Raw genomic sequence first — 17,318 nt, 5'->3', positions numbered from 1 at the left:
GTTCTCAACCTGTGGGTTTAGACCCCTTTAGGGTTGCATATCAGATATTTACATTATGATTCATAATGTAGCAAAATTATAGTTATGAAGTTGGAACAAAATACTTTTATGGTCAGGGGTCACCACAATATGAGGAACTGTACTGAAGGGCCACGGCATTAGGAAAGTTGAGAATCATGGTTCTAAAGGTTCCACACTCTCCCAAAATGTGACTACCATCTGAGAAATATGTGTTCCAGCATGAGCCTGGGGAGTCATTTCAGATTCTTATAGTAACACTAAAGAAACAGCAATCATTTATACTACCAAAGTAAGAGAATGGCAGAGACTTATAAAATAAGGTTCAAAGATCTGCTGGGGCTTTGATACATAAGCATGGTCCACCTTGATTTTGGTGGGCCAACACACCCTCGAGTCGCAATAACTCAGACTTGAAAATGAGTAGCTTCCTCATGACTGGGTTCTCATCTCTCCACTTCGATTGCAGTCTACTTGCAATCAGAAGCTATTTCTTTTTTCTTTTCTTTTTTCTTTCTTTTTTTTTTTTAAAAAAAAAAAGATTTACCGGGCAGTGGTGGCAGAGGCAGGCGGATCTCTATGAGTTCAAGGCCAGCCTGGTCTCCAATGCGAGTTCCAGGAAAGGCACAAAGCTACACAGAAAAACCCTGTCTCGAAAAACCAAAAAATAAAAAAGATTTATTTATCCATTGTGTATACAGTGTTCTGTCTGCATGTGTGCCTGAACCCCAGAAGAGGGCATCAGATTTCATTACAAATGGTTGTGAGCCACCATGTGGTTGATGGGAATTGAAACCAGGATCTCTAGAAGAGCAACCAATGCTCTTAACCTTTGAGCCATCTCTCCAGCCCCCATAAGCCATTTTTTTTTATTCCACAAATAGATGAACAAAGAGAGGGAGCCAGCATCTCCCCAGCCAAGGTTTTGAGGACAGGGGTCCCATCCCCAAAAGGCCATGCCACTTTGATTTGAAATAGTAGAGAATACTTAGTGTATGTTTTCTCCAGGAGTCTGGGAAGTATGTCTGTGGTATAATGCAAAATTCCAAACCCAATAATTACAGGCATGAATATTCTAAGTCATGTGCAAATTCACCTTTATAGAATCATAGTAACTTAAAATAATGTGGAACCATAAAATTTCATGCATTCTAGTGACAATAAATACCTACACATAACTTATTGTAAATGAATATATATTTTCCTTTAACAGAGGGTGGAAGTCTAATAACATTTCAGACACAGGGCTCAGTCCTAAAACATGCAGCCAAATGCAGTGTAGGGCAGTACCAAGGACTGCAGCCACTCAGACAAGAAGGTGCTTATATTATCTTGCTTCCTTCCAGGCTGGCCTTCAGAGCTAGCCTCCTGCCTCAGCAACCTTAGCAGCTGTGATTTCAGGCTTGTGTATTGCACCTAAGCAAACAACTCAATGAGACATTTCTGTCAGAAACAATAATTTAATCGATGTGGGTTCTTTCTTCTCTAAAGTGCTTTTTTAAACTTTGAAAAGGTCATGGGTGAAAATAAAAGCCAATATATGGTTAATATTCCACAGAAACACTGAGTATTGATAAATCTTATCAATAATAGTTATAGACCCAGCACTCCAGGAAGCATAGGTGGGAGGATCTCTGACTTCTAGGCCAGAGTGAGTTCCAGGACAGCCAGGGCTATACAGAAAATCCCTATCTTGAAAAGAAGAAGAAGAAGAAGAAGAAGAAGAAGAAGAAGAAGAAGAAGAAGAAGAAGAAGAAGAAGAAGAAGAAGAAGAAGAAGAAGAAGAAGAAGAAGAAGGAGAGAAAGAAAGAAAGAGAGAAAGAAAGAAAGAAAGAAAGGAAAGAAAGAAAGAAAGAAAGAAAGAAAGAAAGAAAGAAAGAAAGAAAGAAAGAAAGAAAGAAAGAAAAGGAAGTTATAAGAACTTATTCTAAGGCTGGGCAGTGGTGACACACGCCTTTAATCCCAGCACTCGCGAGGCAAAGCCAGGTGGATCTCTGTGAGTTCGAGGCCAGCCTGGTCTACAGAGCAAGATTCAGGGCAGGCTCCAAAATCACACAGAGAAACCCTGTCTCAAAAACACAAAAAGAACTTATTCTAAATTTCTGCAGTGTTATTTGGGTGCAAATGCAAACAAATACATTTAAATAATCAAATTGTGTTTAATAAAGTTATTTTTTTTAAATATGTCAACAAAATTGCTAATAATCCCAAAAACTACCAAGCCCAATTTAACTAAAAGTATCCATTTTGCCTTTTTAGAGCTTCATGGTGCTAGGCTCTCTCCACATTGCCATCCAATCCCCACAGCAGCCCTACACACACCGTTCATTATCTCACTCACTCACTCATCTGACCGAAAAGTGGGTTTTGAGTCCTTATTCACAGCAGGCTCTGGGGATAAAGTGGTATACAAAAATGACTTAGGAATTTGAAACGGAGTGGAGACAGTTATTAATGAAAGGATTGGCCCATTCCAAGTACGGTTTCTTTTGAGACAATCCGGAGACAAAAAAGAGGGATTGATTGACCTAAGAAAGAGGTCAGAAAAAACTTTCCTGAGACTATGGCCACAGGGATTTGAAACATATACAGGGGTGAAAAGAGATGAAGTTATCCAGAGAACTACACCAGAGAACATCATGTTCAAAGGCACTGTTGCAAGAGAGGAGCACATTTAAGCGACTCAGCCACGGTCTTCAGGGCGGCGGGGAAAGGGGGGGGGGTGCGGGGCGGGGGGGGGGGGGGTTGCGGGGCGGGGGGGGGGGGGTGCGGGGCGGGGGGGGGGGGCAGAAAGCCGGAGTGTGTTGGGGCCGGAGGCTGGGTGGTAGGGCTTGAGGGTATGCAGAGAACTTGGATCTTTATCACAAGCAGCAAGACTCAAGAACTTGGGCAATGGAGGTTCGTAGTCAGATTTGTTCAGAGTACCATCAACTGAATCCACATCCGGATTTCTTGACCTCTCTGACCTCTGCGACCTTTAAAATAGTTCAACTTTGAGCCTCAGATATGGGTTTTTGTTTTGAGTTTTTCTGGTTTGTAGGGTGAGGTGAGAGGAGGGTGAGTTAAAATAAACAAATAATAATACAATTTCTAGTCTTCCCATAGATGATTTTTTTTTTTCATTGCTAGGAATTGTACTTAGGGCCTCACACATGCTGGGCAAACAAACGCTCTGTAATCTGTTTTCCTAGCTTAACATCTTGGAGAATATAATGCAAACAAGTGTCTGCACCAGAGCAAAGGTGAGAAGTTCACGTCTTAATTAGTAAAGGATGCTCACACAAAACACAAACTGCAGAACTGTCTACTACTAGGTGACTTCCTTCCTGCCACTCGCTTTTATAGGCGGGGAGAGGTTGACTCAAGACAAGGTTTCTCTGTGTAGTCCTGGCTGTCCTGGAACTTGTTCTGCAAAACCGGCTGATCTCGAACACCTGCCTCGTGTGTGCCGGGATTAAAGGCGTGTGCCACCATGCCTGGTCCTTTCTGCTGCTCTTCATTTCATCAGTTTATACGACAAATATTTTATGCATCCTTGATTTTTGCCACACACAAATTCTGTTCTGCAGCCCTGTGAGATCAAAAAAATGTATCTGCCACCCTTTTGCACACGCTCTTTTGCATAAGCCTGTCTGACCAATTGAGTAAAACCCCTCACCCACATAATGGAAGGAGAAAACCAATTCCTAAAGCTGTCCCGGGACCTTCACATGCATGCTGTGGCACTCACACATTATTCCCCAATTCCAATAAATAAATAAATAAACAAACAAACAAAATAAATAAATGTAGCTTTTTAAAAAGTGCTGTCATTTCCTCTGCAAACAGTCTAGGTCTTAGAACTGCCTGTGACCTTCATCTGGATGGACCTGTGACCATTTGGTGACAACCACACAGCCCCTTCTGTCACTTCCGTACTTCGAGGCCATGAACTTGACAGTTCAGGCTCCACTGTCCATGCTGCTCACTGCCCAGGGTGCACCTCTTTCAGTTGGGCTTTTGATTGATCCCTAAACATGAGCTGCAGCGCCCACTTCTTCTTTTTTTTTTTTTTTGGTTTTTTTTTTTATTATTATTTTATTTTACAATACTATTCAGTTCTACATAACAGCCACAGATTCCCTTGTTCTCCCCCTTCCTGCTCCCCTTCCCTTCTCCCCAGCCCACCCCCCATTCCCACCTCCTCCAGAGCAAGGCCTCCCCCGGGGACTGAGATCGACCTGATAGACTCAGTCCAGGCAGGTCCAGTCTCCTCCTCCCAGATTGAGCCAAGCATCCCTGTATATGCCCCAGGTTTCAAACAGCCAACTCATGCAATGAGCCCAGGACCTGGTACCACTGCTTGGATGCCTCCCAAACAGATCAAGCCAATCGACTGTCTCACCTATTCAGAGGGCCTGATCCAGTTGGGGGCCCCTCAGCCTTTGGTTCATAGTTCATGTGTTTCCATTCGTCTCATTTCTTAATCTCAAGTCACAGCTCAACACTGGGAAAATGTCTCATCGTCAATGCAGGCATACTTTTTGCCAATGCACTTTTCAAAATGAAAATTTCAACCAGGGATGGTGGCCTGCGATTCCAGCACTCAGGGAAGCAGAGGCAGGAGGCTCTCTGGAAGTTCACTGTCATCTCAGTTTGCATGATGAATTCCAGGGGTCCCGAGGAGACCCTGCCTCAAAAAGGTGTGTACCCCGTGGTGGGGTTAAGGATGGTGGGGTAGGAAGGAGGTAGGCTGGGAAATTACACTAAGAACCAACTTCATGAATTCAATTTTATTTCCATATATCCACCTATCATCAGGTTTGTGCTAATTTCTTTATTCCCTATAACCTGGAGCATAAATTTTCCATAAAGTTTTTCTTTTAATTAGGATAAAAAAAATTCAGCAAAGGAAGTTTGAGAACATTCTGTATTTCATAAGAAGACCATCTTAGGAAGGGGGGGGGGTTGCAGAGGAGGAGGGAGAGGAGGGTGCAGAAGAGGAAAGGGAAGGAAAGAAAATTATGGCTTTAATCAAACTTGTTTCAGTCACTTCATGCAAGACATAGTAATAAAATTCTCACAGTAGCAAATGACTTAAATTCTGCCCTAAAAAAAAAAAAAATCCAGTTAGGAGTGGTGGAGCAGGTTTGAAATCCCGCAGTCAAGAGACAGAGTCAACCCGATCTACACAGTGAGTTCCAAACCAGCTAGGGTTTTGAGACCTGTTGGGGGGGGAATCCAGGGCTGAGGATGTGACTCAGTTGGTAGCCTATAAACCGGAGCTGGCCGTTGATACTTGCAATCCCAGTACTCCAGGGGCACAGGCACAAATGTTCAAGGTCATCCTCTGGCCACACGCCACCCTGGGACCACTGAGATTTTGTCTGAAAAACAGAGGAAAGAAAAAAATTAAACAGATACTTAAAAAAAAAGATTTATTTATTTTTATTTTACATGGTTGTTTTGCCTGCAGGTATATATATATATATTTGCATCTCATTTGGGCATCATCTGCTACTGCTCTCTGAGGCCAGAAGAGGGCACCAGATCTTCCGAAACTAGAGCCACAGGCAGTTCCAAGTCAGTGTGCGGGTGCTGGGAAGCATACCCAGATCCTCTGCAAGGGCAGCGAGTGCTCTTAACTGCTGAGCCAGCTCTCCAGCTTCCAGATATTCATTTGCTTTTCCAAAATTAAGACTTGAAAAAAAAATCTAACTTAAGTAAATTCTTTGATTTAATTAATTGAAAATAGAACCAGAATACTTTCTTTTTAAAAAATCAAATAGTAAAACAAAACAAAACAAAACAAAAGCAAAATCAAAACCCCAGAACCTGGCTTTCTGGAGAAAAAAAAAGAAAGAAAGAAAGAAAGAAAGAAAGAAAGAAAGAAAGAAAGAAAGAAAGAAAGAAAGAAAGAAAGAAAGAAAGAAAACCCCACAAAGTGTATCATACACTTAAGGTATAGACAGATTAGCATTGGAACCTATGAAGCTGGCCTGGCAGTGGTGGTGCATGTCTTTGATCCCAGCACTTTGGAGGCAAAGGCAGGCAGATCTCTGAGTTCAAGGTTACCCTGGTCTACTAAAGGAGTTCCGGACAGCCAGGGTTACACAGAGAAACCTTGTCTTGAAAAACAAACAAGAAAACAAACAAACAAAAATCCAAGAAATTCTGTTTCATTTCCAGGACCCAAATAAAAAAGTTCAAGGCAGCCCTGATATAGAGTGTCTGGATCTTCTGCATAGAGTGGTCTCTCAAGTGTATCTTTAAAAGCTTTTTTTAAAATATAACTCTACAATATTTCAATGACTATAAATGAAAAACATTTCTTCCCTATGAGAATAACCTAAATCTGTATACACACTCCAGTTACCAAGCCAGACATATTTAGATGGTAACCTGTGCACTGAGATTTGGAACTGGCTGTTAGCCTTAATAGTTTCACGTCTGTACTAAAATAACCGAAGTTGTGGGAATGTTTGGACCACATCTTCCCTAGAGAACAGTCTGAACTTCCTGTGCCCTTTGACCAGATGCTCACACACTGAGGAGTAGAAGATTAAAACATCCACGGATGTGGGATGTGGAACCCCATGTCTGCCTGCCTGTAATCCTAGCACTTGGGATGCAGAAGCAGGTGGATTACAGGGGTGCAAGCCAGTCTCAACTACATAAAGAGACCTTGTCTGAAGATCAAACTACAATAGCCTATGTATTCAGAAGCCAAATCTTCCTACTGCTACTAAACATTACCCATAATATCTGAAAACTAATGTCCACTACTCATTCTCTTTTATATTAGGCTTTAGTGTCTCTGTTTTTTTTTTTTTTTAAATATTCTAGAATGAAAAGGAACAAATGTTAAGAAACACATAGAAGAGTAAATGTAAGGTGGAGAGGACAGAGGACTAGATCGGTCCCACAAAGGAAGAAGTGTAATTGTTAAGTCAAAGGACAAATATATTGAAAAAGCAGTGAGAAAACTCCTGAGGCCAGCAGTAGACTCTTTCCTTGCCTTGTTACAGACTTTCAGCCCCTCTCTGACTTTGCTTCATTTGTAACAATGATGCACAAGCATCTGGCAGGAATATTCCTTCATTAACCAGTACAAACCACAGGTAGAGTCCAGCTAAATGTGAGATCTCTGAAAAACACCAGACCTACGGGGTCTGTGGCTCCAGGTCACTTACCCCAAACACCTCCTCTCACCCTAGTATAACCCTAGATCTTGCACCCAGTTTAGTTAGGGATAAGGGACAGCTGCAAAGAAGGCTAGATTCAGAGATAAACTACTTCCAGTCCTCCGAGCAATCCAGATAAGACATCAAGTGGTCTATTTTGAATTCCTTTGCTCCTTTATTGATGCCACTCCCAAGCAAACAAAAATCCCACCTCCTTTGGTAAAAGAACAAAATGTCTAAATACTTGTCAATTCTTTGTCTCAAAAGCACACTGTATGTTTGCAAGATTTCTCTAAAGTTTTCAAAACTAGGACTAAAGCTAGGAAGGTCAAGGGGTTTATTCAAATCTCAGAAAGAGACTGGATTGAGAGCCATCTAAAGATACACTTTCCCACTAAAAGAAACCAAACAACTTAGTTTAGCTGACAAGGACAATCCTAAACAAGGTTTCCTCTCACTCAACACAGCTCCAGCAGAGTGTGTTTACAGTCTTCTTCACTACCTTCCACCAAAGATGGGAGGAGGTGCAATTCACCAATGTTTACATTCTGCTTCATTAAAAATGACAAATGAATAAGACTATGGTTATGAATTACAAATCGATGAATTCAGAAAATGAAGCCAGAGTTGAGAACTCACAACAGATTCTGATCAACAGCCAGCACTGGTGAGGGATATTCCTTGATGAGTCCTGGGAACCCGGAGTTGAGCATCAGTGCAGTGTGGAGACCCATGGACTTGTTTGTTTTTGCTGTTGTTGTTTTGCGGCGTTCGACAAGTAGTAAAACCCGTGCTTGTTTCAGGGTTCTCTTTCTAGAACTTTCCACAACACATCTGAAAATGAACTTTCTCATGATGTTTGTCTGAGCTCTGCTATTATCCTGGATTTTCTTCCACAATTAACCCCAGTTTTAATTTGTGAGCATAACTGATTATGAGGCACAATGGTTTCATGAAACTCCTCAGTGTGCATATACAATGTGTGCACAAATACAATTCGTCTTTTCTGTTTTAACACTAGTCTTTGGAAGTACAATATGGTAGCTTATACACCTCACTGACTGAAAAACAATATTGCACTAGGTAAGATAAAGACTAAGGAATAATTAAAAAGAATCCAGATTCTTACATTTATTTTGGTCTTAAGTTACCGGTAAAATGTTTTCCTAAGCAGTAATGTGGGGGTTATTGGGAAGAAAAAGAGAAGTAGATTATTGCCTCAAATCCTTCCTAATTTATGAAAGATAAGTACGAATTCTTAGATTCTTTCCCAAGCATCCGGAAGTTCCTGGTTTAAATTCTGTTTTATGCTTTGATTCCTAATGACCTCTTGGCAGGGCTCCTGCAGCGCTGGAGGAAATGGCATGGGGCAAATGTCTCCCAAGAAGCGGCCACCGGGTGCAAGACGGTGAAGGGAGGTGTTTCTCTGGCCAGCTCTCTTGCTGGTCACACACCAGCCGCCTAGCACAGCCTGCCTTTGACCCCCAAGCTCCTGGGCTGAAAACTTAACGCTCTTCGGAATCGAAGCAGCTCATTCTCAAAGGGAATGTGGCTAAGGCGATGGTAAGAAATGCCACCTTGCGTGGCGCTTATACCACACTGCTCTTAAAAGCCCGAAGCCAGCGGGACCCACTCCTTTGCAAGGCAACCCCTCCAACCCGCAGTGAGTCCTAAAGAAAGCAGCTCGAGCCCCGCGCCTGGCGCACGCCCCCTGGTGGCTCCACAGGGAAGCGCAGGGACTCCTGCGCTCCCTTGCTAGAGACTCCCCGGTCTCGGACGCCGCGCGAGCCGCGGTGGCCCGAGAGGCCCGGCTGTCCTGAGCCCGAAGTCTCGAGGAAGCAAAGGAGCCGGCCGCCGAAGCCTCTTCCACCCTCGGCCGTGGGGTGGGGGCACGTAGCCCAGCGCCCGGAAATAACGCATGCCACTTCCCCTGCCATCTCCAGTTCCAAACCCCAGGCGAGAGGGAAGAGCCGTGGAGAAACACGGAGAGGGCAGGGCGAGCGCGCAAGCGAGGCAAATGACGTGACAGGGACAATCTAGAGAGATACGTCCCCAGAAGGCTGCTAGAGGCCAGGGTATCAGCAGCGAGCAGCTGAGGGCTGGAGCGAGAGAGATCAAACTCCACGTTTTCCCCTAGCGCCGGCTTTCAGCGCCTGGAACCTCGCATGGCGCAAGGTCGCAGGTGCTGTGCGGGAATTTTGACCTTACAGCAGGTACTTTCCGGCGGAGGAAAAACATTCTGTACATTCTCAGCTACAATTGCAACATCAGTGTGCGGATCTATCTCAGCTACCCGCTGGGTGCTTCCACGTGCAGGCACCTTTCTTCGTCCAGCAGCGGCCAGAGCCTATGTATTTTCTGTATTTTAAGTGGTTAACCATAGTCCACTTCCAGCACGAACAAGAGGAACTTTTAGGAGAATGTTCTGGGTGACAAATAGTGGGATTTGAAAGGCGACTCTCCTTTTATTTACGGTTTCGCGAAGGAGGAATTCAATTCTGCAGGGGAATGGTGAGCCTCTCCCCCCTCTCCCTATTTCGGAAGTCCATGATGTCGCCCTGAGTAATCGCGTGGGTATTACTGAATTAATTTAAAAAGCCTTTGCGTCGAGCAAAACAATACCAAAAAAGTCTTCAAAAGGCCTCCATCTATAGATAATCCCTCTTAAAAATGAAATTCTAACAAACTACAAGTCCACACAATCAAAAGCCAATCCCAGCCAGAGCAGAAGGGACGTGAAACACGAATCTGCATTCCGTTCCTCCCGTACAAGGCTCGGAGGTGGGGGAGGCGGTTTGTGCTGGTGCCCGGTGTATAATCGGGTTAATCCAGTAGACAAAGAATAAACCAATAGCCCTCCCACCTCACTTCCCGCTCCCCTTTCCCTCTCTCCCCCACTCCGCCTGCTGCTCCCCCCCCCACCCTCTTCGCCCCCCGGGCATTGGAGGGGGTGGGGCGGCGCGAAGGAGACGAGAGGTAGAACCGAAATGGACTCCCAATCGAAATCTTAAAAAGCTGCAAGTCGCTTTGCACGCGAACGCTGTGCGGCGGCCGGGTTAGTTTGCAACAACGTCCCTTCTCCTCTCCGGGAGGCGAGGGGGAGAAAGTTCCCTTAAGTCAGCCTAGCCTGGGGGGGCTCGTGCTCGTGGCCTTTGGGTGGGTGGGTGTGGGGGGGAAACCCTTAAGGTCAGTGTTTCCTTGAAACTAGATAAACTGACCTCGCGGTGGCCAGAGCGGCCCCCGCGTGTCGGCGGCGCCCGGGCTGCAGGAGCGACTGGGGACGCGCGGGGCGGCGCGGTTGCCCTTTTGAATGCCTCCTGCGGCTCGGAGCGCTGGCGGGCGCTGGAGTGTGAGTGAATGTAGCCCCGCGGAGCCAATGAGCTGGGACCGGATGCGATATATCCTCTGGGACAACAACTGCTCTGTTCCGCCTCGGATCCACATGACGCCATTTACTGCTGCCGCGGCCGCCGCAGAGCTCCCTGCCTCCTCCGGAAAGGCGAGGGCGCAGGCCAGCGGCGCGCCCCCCCACCCCCCGCATCTCCGCCTTCCCCCCCCAACCCCCACCCCCCGCCCCATCCCCGCCCGGGCCCCAGACCCTCCTCCCCCACCGCCTTCTCCTCCCCCCCCTCCGCACCCCCGCCCCCGCCTCGGCCTCGCCGCCGCGCCTCCGCAACGCCCAGTCTGCACGAGTTAGAGCTGCGCGCCGCAGCGCCAGCGGAGGACAGGGGCCGGCGGAGCGCGCAGCGCCCAGGCCCCCGCGCGCGCCCGGCCCGGCCCGGCCCGCGGCCCCGCGCCAGCCTCCGCTCGGAAGCAGCCCCGGGGCCCCCGGGACTTGGCGAGCTGCTGGCCTTAGGTTCTTTGTAAGGCCGTGTTCGCCTCGCTTTCTCTCGTCGACCAGGGGAAAAAAAAAAAAAAGAGACTCGCCAACCACGGCGCTTCGGCCTCTTGTTCATTGAGAAAAAAAAAAAAAGGAAAGGAAAGGAAAAAAAAAAAAGAGGAAATACTCCGCGTGCGCTTCTGTAAGGGAGGTCATCTCTCTAGCCCGGAATCCGGGAGGGTTCCAACGGTGGAGGATTGGGTTCCAAATTTTCCCGTGGTTGTTTTTCTCCTCCCACCGATTACTTGGAAGTTGGACTGAAGCAGAGTTCGGAAAGAAGGGAAAAGTTTGCATCGGGGACTGGATTTATTTGCACATCGCAGAAAGAAGAGAATCCAAGGGAGAGGGGTTGGTGCAAAGCCGCGATCACGGTGAGGAGCGTTTGGCTTTTCCCCTGCTGGAGCCACAGCCGGCCGCGAGTGGGGTCCGGGTTCCTCTCTCCCCCTAAACCCGCAGGCTTCCCGGGAGGATCGGGGAGCTGCCCCTTGGATCTGCTTCGCTTAGGACATGGGTTCGGCCACGGCTGAGCTGCAGGGTTGCGCCGGTGCAGTGTCCCCCACCCCACCCCCGCGACACCGCGCTCCCTAAGGGGTTTGGGGCGGAGGACCGCTCCACTGCGTTCTGCTCCTACCCCTGCCTTGGCGGCGACTTAGTCGCCGAGAGCCCTGTTTTTCCAGGTCCTTGTTGCAGGCTCTTACGTTGCTAACCTGTTCCTCCTTTCAGTGGAAGGCCAAGTTATGGGAAAGCCTATCCTGCGGCCGGGGGGCGCCTGTGGGGCTGGGGTACTGGGTTTCTCACCTCACCGGGGCAGAGGACCCGGCGGACAAGCAGAGGGTAGGTTGCCAGGCGGAGGGAGTCCCCGCCTCTGCCCGGTGTGGACAGTCTAGCCCGGTGCGGGTGGGAGCGTCGCCCAGCCTGGCGCCGCGTCTCTGCGGTTCGGAAGTGCGGCTTTCTCTTTTTTCCGTTCTTCGTGGTCGGCCTGGGTCATGCTTTTTTTTTTTTTTTTTTTAATTTGGGCGCTTGGGCTGACCTAGCACAGGAAGAGAGTTATCAAGTGGTCGCGATCGTTTTCCATTACCTGAAAGGAGGTGGCAAAAAAAAAAAAAAAGAGAGAGAGAGAAAGAAAAAAAAAAGAAAAGAAAAGGGCTAGTTTCCCCCCTCCCTCTTTTGTGTTACTGTTTTTAAGATTTGGAGTCTTAACGCCTTTTTTACAAAGGGGTTTCTGTGTCGGTTTGCCCCACCCTAGTGCTGTAGTCCTTTCCCCCTAATCCTCAGTCTGATCACACACTGTTCTTAATGGGGGTTTCAAAGCACTCTCAAAGGGGGAGGGAGAGGAACTGGGAGAGCGCCGGGGGTGGAGGGGGCCTGCGACGGAGGCGGCCAGGGATCGGTAGGAATCACTTTTTTTTTCCTTCCGAAAGATGCTGCTTTCCACGGCAAGTCCCCACGGAAAGTTTCCAATCCCAGGGGTCCGAGTCCTGCACCCTGGCGTGTGCAGTGGGGCTCTGGATAAAGCTTTTTTTTTTTTTCTTCCATTTTAAGAAATACGTCTTTTTCTTCTTGATCTAAAGGAGGTAGGCGTGTGCAGATTGCAGGCAAGCAGTGCTCGCTTGGGTCATTGCACGGTGGAGTCTCTCTGGGAGCGTGGGTGCATAGACTTCTGGGCAAGCTGTGCGTCCCGACCGGGCTCCCTTCCTCGGGGCGACGGATTTGGAAACTTGTGGGGACAGGCGTTTTGAGGGCCTTCGCAGAAACACCTTGTGGTGACCTTGCTGCGGGGGTGGGCGTGTTGGAGTGGCTCCCCCTCTTGGGGCTGGATGGCAGTTCCCTTGGGTTGGGGGAAATTTTAGCTGCGGGGGTGGAGGAGGGGGAAGTGTGCTCGTGCATTTCACGACACGTCCCCTTCGGAGGCGCCCGCGCCCCCTGCCTGCCTGAGCTTCTGGGGATTGCGCGCAGGAGGGGCCGGGCTGGCCCCTGGACAGCGTCAGTCCGCCTGGAGAAAAGTCCCCGGGGTTCTGGCTGAGTCCCACCTGCTGCGGACTGTGTGGGGGCGCCGATAGAGCCGATAAACCGAGTGAAAGCAAAGAACAGCCTTGTGTGCCTTGCAGTTGGAGGTGAGCAGATCCGGTTTCCAGCTCTGCGTAGTTCTGAATTAGGAGGCATTTGTCACCTGCCTTGTTCTGCCCTTCTCCAAAAAGCAAAGGTTGGATTAAAAGTCCGTTTTTGCTTTGTATGTTTATGAGGGCTTGGGAGAGGGTATGGTACCTTAAACCAGAGAATGACTATGATTTAAGCGATTACTTGACAAAATGATAGGTTTCAACCGTGACACTTTCGGATTTTTAAAACTTTTCCTATTGCTGTTACTTGCTTTGTGTTTCTGGGTATTTTTCAAACGAGAAAATAGCGTTATTTTTTGCATGGTGTATTTATAAAACAGGAAGAATGGTTGAGAATCTAAAGCTAGAATCATAGGTCTGTAGGATATTTAATTCTCGAGTTGTGGAAAATACGTTTTGGTCTTAATGAATTTGTTTTCGTGTGATACCTAATGGGACTCGAAGTGACTTATTTTAATCCTATAACTTTGTACTACTATATTTATTTTAAAATATGCAACCTTACTTGTCCTCGAAATGTACTTTTATATCATATGGGATTGGGAAAGGGCGCTGATTAGACAACTCCGTGCAAGTGTGACGTAAAAGGCTGACTTAAACCGAGGCTGTTGTAGGTATTTGGTGTTTAGTGTAAAGAAACGGTCATGGCAAATTCAAACATGTTTCAAAATCGGAAAGGTATTTAACCTCTGACAATGTTGGTAGCACTGGTAGGCTCCAGCATTCACTTTTCTTCCAATTTTTACATTGAACCGAGACTTCTAAATTGTGTGTTTCTTTGAATAAAGGATTGTTAGCTAAGTGACCCCACAAAGATGAGCTTTGTGTCGCCGCACATCTCAAGAGTACAGAGCTGTGAGTGTCCAGCCAGGCAGGATTTTCACTGTGGAGTACATGCCTTGATCATGTGGCTGTTCGCCTGGCCTGGCCCCCACCACCAGTGCATTTCCCATTTCGCCAGGGGATGTGGGAAGTGAAGAGTCAACTCCCGGTGGGTGGAGAGAGTGGGAAGTCGTAGAGTGTAAACCATTTTCTTTCCTCTTGGTTTCTCCAGGAGTTCAGATGTGTTCTAAGCCCGCTGGAGTGAACACACCACCAAGACCTGATGGAGGCCAGAGCTCAGAGTGGCAACGGGTCGCAGCCTCTGCTGCAGGCGCCCCATGACCCCAGAGATGCCCTTACCCAGCAGGTACACGTCTTGTCTCTGGATCAGATCAGAGCCATCCGAAACACCAATGAGTATACAGAGGGGCCCACTGTGGTCCCAAGACCTGGGCTCAAGCCTGCTCCTCGCCCCTCCACTCAGCACAAACATGAAAGACTCCACGGTCTGCCCGAGCACCGCCAGCCTCCCAGGCTCCAGCCCTCGCAGGTCCATTCTTCGAGGGCCCCTCTGTCCAGGTCCATCAGCACCGTCAGCTCAGGGTCTCGGAGCAGTGCAAGGACAAGTACCAGCAGCAGCTCCTCTGAACAGAGACTGTTAGGATCATCCTTCTCCCCGGGGCCTGCTGCTGCTGCTGCTGATGGGATAATCCGGGTGCAGCCTAAGTCTGAGCTCAAGCCTGGTGAGCTCAAGCCACTGAGCAAGGAAGATTTGGGGCTGCATGCCTACAGGTGTGAGGACTGTGGCAAGTGCAAATGTAAGGAGTGCACCTACCCGAGGCCCCTGCCGTCAGACTGGATCTGTGACAAACAGTGCCTTTGCTCGGCCCAGAACGTGATTGACTATGGGACTTGTGTGTGCTGTGTGAAGGGTCTCTTCTATCACTGCTCCAATGACGACGAGGACAATTGTGCTGACAACCCCTGTTCCTGCAGCCAATCTCACTGTTGTACCCGATGGTCGGCGATGGGTGTCATGTCTCTCTTTCTGCCTTGTTTATGGTGTTACCTTCCAGCCAAGGGTTGCCTTAAATTGTGCCAGGGGTGTTATGATCGAGTGAACAGGCCCGGATGCCGATGTAAAAACTCAAACACAGTTTGCTGCAAAGTTCCCACTGTCCCCCCCAGGAACTTTGAAAAGCCGACATAGCATTAGTAATCAGGAATATGACAGTAATAAGGATCGTTTCCCCACCCTCTTTTTTTTTTTTTAACTCACATATGCAACCAACTAAATAAAACCGTTGTAATCTTGGCACTGTTAATAGAGGGTTAGAGTATTTGTCGTTTGCAGTGAGATGCTTTGTTTTTTTTTGTTTTTGTTTTTGGTCCATGTGCCATTTTTAACTGATGCGCTTGCTAGAACTCAGCTAATGGAACTCCAAGGAAAGGGAACGGAAGTTGGTGACCCACATACTGCATAAGCTAAAGCAGCAGACACTCCTAGGCAAAGTTTTTTTTTTTTTGTTTGTGAATAGTTCTTGCAAAATTTGTAAATTAGCAAATGACTTCCCCCCTCATTGTTTTCTCCAGAGATAATGTGCTATATTTTTGTATATACGATAATATTTGCAACTGTGAAAAAAAAACAAGTTGTGCTATACTCCATGGCACAGTCACAAAATATTATACTAATATGTTGTACATTCGGAAGAATGTGAATCAATCAGTATGTTTTTAGATTGTATTTTGCCTTACAGGAAGCCTTTATTGTAAGACTCTGATTTCCCTTTGGACTTGATGTATATTGTACAGTTACAGTAAAATTCAACCTTTATTTTCTAATTTTTTCAACATATTGTTTAGTGTAAAGAATATTTATTTGAAGTTTTATTATTTTATAAAAAAAGAATATTTATTTTAAGAGGCATCATAATTTTTGCCCCTTTTATGAGGATGTGATGGTTGCTGCAAATGAGGGGTTACAGATGCATATGTTCAATATAAAATAGAAAATATATTAACGTTTGAAATTAAACTGAGCTTGTTTTATCTTATTTTACCTGTTTTTTGTTTCTTTCAAATGCAAGAAGCCACGTTTTCTGTCAAGGCATTCTAATCCAGTAGTTTGCCTCTGGACAAGCCCCCTTTTAAGGACAGCTGCTTTCAGAGATGATGCTACCTATCAAGACAGACAACACCTGATTATTTGAGTGTGAGTTGCTTTAAGTTTATGAGAATGTCCTTTGGCTTGGCCCGCCTGTTGTTCCCAGTCCCTTTGCAGACCCGTTGGCTTGCCTTGGCTCTACAGGGCATTTCTGGTCTGTTATTTTGAGCTTCTTTAGAAGACATTCTGAAAAAGGTTAATGCTTAGAATTTTTTCCTAACATACAGTATTAAAAATGAATGCCAAAGACACTCAAAACTGGAGGAGCAAGTTTGTTCTACAAGCACTGTGTGTCAAACATGGAATAGATCTATGCCCAGATGGAGCCCCGTATAGCAGGAAACAATGTTTTCTTGACCTAGCTGGTCCTGGCTGTTTTTTTCTAGTGTATATTTGGTTTAGATTCTCAGTTCATCACCATCACACCAGATTCTTTATGTTGAGGGAAAAAAAACAAACAAACATTAAAAAAAAATGCTGTTTTGATTCAGGTACATATTTGGTAGGACTTTTCATACTCTTTTGGTCAAGTAATTCAAATCCAAGTATGCCAGTTTATATCTCTGACCTACTGAATCAAATTACATAGAGAGTTACTCAATCTTGCTCCCGTGGAAAAGGTGCAGTATGGCAAAAAGTCAGTGTGCTCAGAGCTGTCCTTTGGGAACAAAGACACCGCAAGCTGCTGCAAGCCCATCTTAACAAATATTAGTCACTTTGTGGCTGATGATTTTTTTTTTTTCCCAAAAGCATAACACTTGGCTGCCAAGAATCCCCGGAAGTCTAGGAAATTATTTACCTGCCATTATAGTTTAATCTCTTGTTTCCTGTTCTCTTGTGTGAAGAGGTCTTAGGACAAGCTGTCTTCTGTTTTGTTTTTTAAAATGGGCTTTCAAGGAACCCCATGGCTGCCTAAAGTCTGAGGACCTTCAGTCCTCTGAACTTCCTCCAAACAACACAAGATTCAATTAATTTAGAGCTTGTTTACTTTTAGCTTCAACTTGGAGATACTGAATGTTCGTGGAATGTTGGGTTTAATGTGCATTCTTAAATTTCTCACTGGTGATTTAAGGAAGAATGAGAAAGTTGGAAAATGAAGCAGGGTTTCTTACTCATGGCAGTCTTAAGATTTGTAAAGCACAATAATT

General features: G+C 46.4%; 1 protein-coding gene and 1 long non-coding RNA gene across 3 annotated transcripts; one reads left to right on the top strand and one right to left on the bottom strand.

Annotated features, from left to right (window-relative positions):
* Positions 1-5,010: 5,010 nt before the first annotated feature.
* On the bottom strand, positions 5,011-12,062 carry LOC121832411 (uncharacterized). The gene is made up of 2 exons (XR_006076075.2): positions 11,860-12,062; positions 5,011-5,384 (listed from the first exon to the last, which is right to left on the bottom strand). It is a non-coding gene; the product is annotated as an uncharacterized LOC121832411 (long non-coding RNA).
* On the top strand, positions 10,869-16,060 carry Spry2 (sprouty RTK signaling antagonist 2). 2 transcript variants are annotated; one of them, XM_006985647.4, is made up of 2 exons: positions 10,869-11,432; positions 14,236-16,060. In XM_006985647.4, exon 2 carries the CDS (start codon positions 14,287-14,289, stop codon positions 15,211-15,213), a length of 927 nt encoding a protein of 308 aa, XP_006985709.1. In that variant the 5' UTR covers positions 10,869-11,432; positions 14,236-14,286; the 3' UTR covers positions 15,214-16,060. The 2 variants fall into 2 exon arrangements, with proteins under 2 accessions (XP_006985709.1, XP_076401660.1); XM_076545545.1 differs by lacking the exon at positions 10,869-11,432 and adding an exon at positions 12,918-13,175.
* The last annotated feature ends 1,258 nt before the right edge of the window (positions 16,061-17,318 follow it).

This window comes from Peromyscus maniculatus, chromosome 9 (assembly GCF_049852395.1).
Source record: "Peromyscus maniculatus bairdii isolate BWxNUB_F1_BW_parent chromosome 9, HU_Pman_BW_mat_3.1, whole genome shotgun sequence".
In the NCBI taxonomy this organism is placed as follows: domain Eukaryota; kingdom Metazoa; phylum Chordata; class Mammalia; order Rodentia; family Cricetidae; genus Peromyscus; species Peromyscus maniculatus.
The sequence above is the reverse complement of the archived record's forward strand: the minus strand, read 5'-3'. Positions and strand labels throughout refer to the sequence as shown.

Excerpts from the sequence above, each read along its gene's own strand:
- Spry2 (XM_006985647.4), top strand. The coding sequence starts at position 14,287 with ATGGAGGCCAGAGCTCAGAGTGGCAACGGGTCGCAGCCTCTGCTGCAG.